This window comes from Etheostoma spectabile, chromosome 5 (genome assembly GCF_008692095.1).
Source record: "Etheostoma spectabile isolate EspeVRDwgs_2016 chromosome 5, UIUC_Espe_1.0, whole genome shotgun sequence".
Lineage (NCBI taxonomy): Eukaryota > Metazoa > Chordata > Actinopteri > Perciformes > Percidae > Etheostoma > Etheostoma spectabile.
In genome coordinates, this window is record NC_045737.1 from 38,147,697 (window position 1) to 38,154,128 (window position 6,432).

Genomic DNA, 6,432 nt, shown 5'->3' on the forward strand with positions numbered 1-6,432 from the left:
AAAGTTCCTTCTCCATCCTGTCTCTTCTGCTTGTGTCCGCCAGATGTTCCAGAGGTTGTGTATTCACGTCATCCAGAGGCTGCGTCCGGTCCACGCTCACCTCTACCTGCAGCCCGGCATGGAGGACGGGTACGTCGCACCTGATTGGTCGGATGTGCAGCTCCGACCATTCGGTGGTTTTCTCCTTGTTTTTTGTTGTTAATCTGGAAGGAAATCCCAAAACACACAATCCGCTTGAGTTTTTAGACATGCTTTACATTCTTTGGTGTTGTATGTTGACTTGTTATATATTTTAATTTTAAGAAAGTTCTACCAGATCCTGAAACATTGTTTTATTTGAATTTGAATTTAAATTTAAACCCAATATTTAAAAGAAGCCACGCCTCTGTACAGCCGTGCTTCTCCAGCCCAAAGAAGACGGACATATAAAAAAAACTTGAAATTACAATCGTGTGGAACAACAAAAGCAACACATCAGATTTTATTTTGTTTTTTTATTTTTATTAAAGATTTTCCCGGACAAACAGATAAACAGAGAAGGCAAACTAACAGTACAAAGACATAACCTAGTATATATAATATAGTATACTTATATACTATAAACATATGAAATAGGAGGGTGGGGAGGTTACAGTGTTTATATTATTTCATGCATGTGTTTCCATCTGAAACGTGACCACAAGAATACACACATGGAGGCGGTTTGACATCAACACATACACACATATATATATATAGATGTACTTTTCTTTCTAAGTAGAATATCCTTAAATGGAAAGGGATATGATGGAACCAAGACTGGGGTGCTAGGTCCTGCAAAGACATTTTAATAATTAAAAAGGAAGGAAGGTGGGTTGTGAGTCAAGGAATTATTATTGTCATTGTTGCTCATAATCCGTTTCCATCCCAAAATCTTCCCCTCTGAGCTTTTTATTCAAAAGTGAGCAGGTTACGTTGAAAGATTTAGCGTGGGAGTGTAAGCTGGCGCGCACACACACACACACACACACACACACACACACACACACACACACACACACACACACAAAAACACACACACACACACACACACACAAAAACACACAGTGATGCACACAGAAAAAAATCCACACAGACACACACATAAACCCACATAGACACACATAAACCCACACATGCAACAACACACACAAACGCATACAAAAACAAAACCACACACATACAAAAACAAAACTGCACACACACAATAACACACACATACACACATACAACATACACAAATGCACACACACATACAAAAACAAAACCACACACAACACACACACACCCACACACACACACACACACACTCACAGACACTTACACACCGAAACTCAGACACACATAAAGGGACATACAGACAGAAACTCAGGCCTGTACTGTTTTACCAAGGTTATAACCTTATATAGTTAAAATATGGTGTCAGACAGTAATCAGCCAAATGAAAACATATTCAAACGTGTATATATGAACTGTGCACCACACAAACTAGCTGTTCTAAGCACAACAGGCCCTCTAACATAGTCAAACCATATGAGTTCACATCCCACATCTAGTAGTTTAAACATAACAGGATCTCTCACAACCATTAAAGAAGCTGATTTTTCCATACTGACATCGTAAGGTTCAGGTGCTCCTCAACCCGTCGGATTTAAAGACGAAATGTAACTGTGCCATTGTTGGTGTGCAGCACAAATGTGTGTGTCTGTGGGCTCGGGTGGCGACAGAGATCAGAACCGGAGCCGCGTGTCACTCAGTGTCTCCGTCACTTGGGGCTCTGAGAAAGATCTGAGGCTCCACATCACTGTTTTTGGTGTGTGTGTGTGTGTGTGTGTGTGTGTGTGTGTGTGTGTGTGTGTGTGTGTGTGTGTGTGTGTGTGTGTGTGTGTGTGTGTGTGTGTGTGTGTGTGTGTGTGTGTGTGTGTGTGTGTGTGTGTGTGTGTGTGTGTGTGTGTGTGTGTGTGCGCGCGCCCAAACACAAAAACACACAAAAAACAACACACAATCACACAGACGCTCAAAAACCCACACAAATGGACACAGAAAAAACACAGACATACACAAACCCACACACACACACACAAATGCACAAAGAACACACAGACACAAACACACACACACAGAGTCCAGATGGATGGGAAAAGGCATTCAAGGCAAGAGGCCAAGCACAAACTTTTGTATAAACCTCCTAATTCTTGTGTTTGACCCTGCACACACAATAACACAGAAAACACAAAACACACACACATCTTTGACCCTTCTCCAAAAAAGATCGGTTGCTTTACTCATGGCGTCACAGTCAATGTCAGAAACCCCTCGGTGCAACAATGTCTAAAAAGAAAGCCTATACTTTACCTACAAATTATATATTGAATAATTTAAACACACAACAGTTCATATCATCCATCATTGTCAAATATAAATAAAAGTAGGGGTTTGACGATGCATCAATCTGGATCGATGCATCAATTCAATGATCAACTGTTAAGTTTCCTCGATGCAAAGTCAAAATATGGATTTTACATTTTTTATTAGATATTATTATTATTATTATTATTATTATTAGTGCAGATAGACGGTAAAGGGGAGAGAAGGCATGACATGTGGCAAAGAGCCAGAGAGACATCTTTAAAATGCACCTTTATTTTCAAATTCCCACTTTTATTTAACCGGTTTGTTTTTCATTTAAATAGCTGTAAGAGGTCAGTAATGAAACTGTCAAATCATAAGTGAGTTGCTTTTTGTGAGTCGATGAAAATCTTACAGTGTTAAATGGTAATGATATATTTATGTGTGTACATATCTGCCTACTTGGTGTATATAAAGTAATTTACTACGGTAATCACTCAATATGTATTCCAACACTCTTTGCACTTTTGTATTATTGTTTAACATTTACAGAAACACTTTTTCATGTATATTTTTACACGTCTCTATTTCTTTACCTACTTGGATAAACGTAATTTTTCTGTTTCATTTTCAACTCTTTCTCCATATTAATTGTCCTTATTTTTAGCTGTATGTTTCTTCCGTGTAAGCGCATTAAAATCAAAAAGTAAGATTCATAGTTTGTGTTGACATACTGGGCTATAAAGCTGAATCTGATCACCTTTTGCTGCATGTCATCCCCCCCCCCCCTCTCCATAAAGCCATAAAGAGAGAATCTTTAAAAACCCCTTTGCTTTCTCTCCGTGCCTCAGCTCCGACGACATGGACGGTCCGGTGGAGGACATCGGCAGCCGGTCCTGCGTCACCCGCTTCGTGAAGACGCTGCTGTCCATCATGGAGCACGGCGTCAAGCCCCACAGCAAACACCTGACGGAGTACTTCGCCTTCCTCTACGAGTTCGCCAAGATGGGCGAGGAGGAGGTCGGTCTGAACGGCTACACTGAGTTTAATGTTAATTTAATTTATTAATTTAATTTTAATCTGTTTAATAATCCCCAGTGGGGAAATTACAATTTACACTCTGTGTCCACACTTTGTTAGTTATCACACACAGTCCTGAACTACACACACACATGCTCAGGACCTGTACATGCACTAATGGAGAGATGTCAGTGTGGGGGGGCTGCCAGCTGAGCCAGCACCCTGAGTGGTTGGGGGGGGGGGGGGGGTACAGTGCCTTGCTCAAGAGCACCTGGCAGTGCCCAGTAGGTGAAGTGGCATCTCTCTAGCCACCAATCCACACTCCGTACTTTTTGGTCCATATGGGGACTTGAAAACAGTGACCCGGTTCCCAAACCAACGTGAGATTGCCCCCCCCCCCCCCCGTTGTTTGTAGTCTGAAAGATATTTAGCATCCAAAGCTACATCAGTTTTGCTAACTTTTTTATTCTTTTGTTTTGTGTCTCCAGAGTCAGTTCTTGTTGTCACTACAAGCTATTTCCATCATGGTGCACTTCTACATGGGAACCAAAGGCCCTGAGAATGTAAGTTTACACTCCGATTACTTTATTTATGTTTCACAACTCACTGTATTTACTATAATGTTTTTGTATTGGTTTCTATCGGAGTTGTTACATAGTGCTTTTATTTATTGGCCTTCTGTCTTGTTATATGTGATAATGGAGTCTGCAGCCCTTTGGCAGATGAAGCATGAACAGTAATTTCCACGCAGTTAGACACCCCCCTTGCCCTGATTGGTGCATCTGAACAGGGAGCAGTGGATTTTTAGCAAATTGGACTACAGACTGTAGGTGGTGCCAGAGGAACTGGATTCTTTTTAATTAACTGCTTCATGTTGTTGTACTGGAACATAGGGTCAGGCAAAACAAAGCATGCATGAATTAAATCCCTCTTCCAATACCACCATGGATGCAAAGCCACTCTGCCCGCCACGCCAAAACATTTCTTTATGAACATTCAATGGAAAATAATCTCATAGTGAAATAACGTGGTGTCGACGTAAAACCCAGCGCTTTGAAGCCGGAGAGCGTAGTTCACTTTCCGGCGAAAACTAAATACTTATTCTAACCCAGGAGACGCTCGTTCGTTCCTCGGGAGTTTGAATGCAAAACTACGATGGAGGCAGGGATATGTAGACCAGAATGGGGGAAAGCCCGAAAATCCTGAGCAAGACACTTTACAACCCATAGTTGCTCCAGAGGCATGCGGCCTCTGACCTGCCGTATCTAGATTGGAGATCAGATGAGATAATACTTTATTCATCCCACAATGGGGAAATTCCCGTGTTACAGCAGCAGCTTTGTACAGTAAAAAAAACAGACAATATGTAAAAAGTACTGAATGAATTTAAAAGATATTGATAAGTAAAGTTAGGTGGCCATAGTACAAAATATATTGCAGTGTAAGTGAATAAGTGGCGTGAAATTAAATAGAATAATCTTTAATTAAATAATATAGCAAAGGTAAGTCACCATAGTATAGATGATATTGAGTCTAACCATAGTATAAATATGTAGCGATTGTAAATCACTTTGGATGAAAACGTCAACTAGATTAGATTAGATTAGATAATACTTTATTCATCCCGCAGCGGGGAAATTTCCTTGTTACAGCAGCATTTTCTACAATAAAAAGCAAAAAACAAACAAGTAAACACACAAGAAAAACAGGCAAACAGACAATGAGCAGAAGGTAGACTGAAAGTAAAGAAAAGTGGCGTCTGATAAAGGTTACCATAGGACAAGAAACAATATAGCGGTGTAAGTAAGTGACGTTAAAATTAAATTGAATATGCACTTAAAGTAATAAAGCAAAAGTAGTATATTTACCTAAATGAGGTGTACTGTACTGTCTTCAGCCTCAGGTGGAGGTGCTGTCGGAGGAGGAGGGAGAGGAGGAGGACGAGGAGGAGGACATCCTGTCCCTGGCGGAGGAGAAGTATCGTCCTGCAGCTCTGGAGAAGATGATCGCCCTCATCGCTCTGCTGGTGGAGCAGTCTCGCTCCGAGCGGTACGCCTCCACGTCGTAGACACGGTCAGACCGATGTTCTCTCTAACGCCGCAGGAGCTCACACGGTGTTTCTCTCTCCCTCCCCACCCCCCCACCCCACCCCCACTCCCACCCCCACTCCCACTCCCGCTCTCCAGACACCTGACTCTGTCTCAGAGCGACATGGCGGCGCTGACCGGAGGGAAAGGCTTCCCCTTCCTCTTCCAGCACATCAGAGACGGCATCAACATCCGGCAGACCTGCAACCTCATCTTCAGCCTCTGTCGCTATAACAACCGCCTGGCCGAGCATGTAGGTTCATCACGTATATGTCTTTTCCACCGAGGCGGTTCTGGTGCTGGTTCGGAGTCGGTGCCAAAATATTGAACCGGTTCTTTGCTTTTCCACACAAATAAACCTGGTTCTGGGCCAAGAACACAGGTTCCAACTCAGCACCAACTTAGCGCTGGTCTAGAGATCAGACCCGGTTACGTCGGGTGCTGGGGGGGGGCGCCATTTTGAAAACCCCGGTCAGCTGTTAACCATAGAGAGCTGTTGATGTTAGCTTTGGACATGGATGGGAAACCAGAACCACCGTGGTCTGGGGAGGAAACCAGAACCACCGTGGTCTGGGGAGGACACCAGAACCACCGTGGTCTGGGGAGGAAACCAGAACCACCGTGGTCTGGGGAGGACACAAACGGTCTGCTGGCTCTCAGGCTGGGGAACATCCAGCTGGTTCTTAGAGAACTGGAGTAGAACCAGCACCAAACTGGAAACCAGCACCAGAACCAGCACCTGGTTAGCCTTGGTGGAAAAGACATAATACAGGACACACAGAACATGACACAATGGGGATGTTTTCATTAAATTTAAATTAAAACCTCTACCCCAGGGTTGTCTAACACAGTGAAACCAGCTCCAGAAGGGTCCAAATTCTCATCAGGCTTATGTTGGCTTATATATCTATCTATATCTATATATAGATAGATAGATAGATAGATAGATAGATAGATA

The 6,432-nt window shown here is 42.7% G+C and overlaps 1 protein-coding gene across 1 annotated transcript in view; it reads left to right on the forward strand.

Annotated features, from left to right (window-relative positions):
• Positions 1–6,432, forward strand: part of usp34 (ubiquitin specific peptidase 34) — a gene marked incomplete in the record, with an annotated part of 152,736 nt that overhangs the window by 125,258 nt on the left and 21,046 nt on the right. The window contains 5 exon segments of the mRNA XM_032516524.1: positions 44–129; positions 3,219–3,387; positions 3,876–3,950; positions 5,285–5,436; positions 5,574–5,727. Of these exon segments, the coding sequence (XP_032372415.1) occupies positions 44–129; positions 3,219–3,387; positions 3,876–3,950; positions 5,285–5,436; positions 5,574–5,727 (636 nt within the window).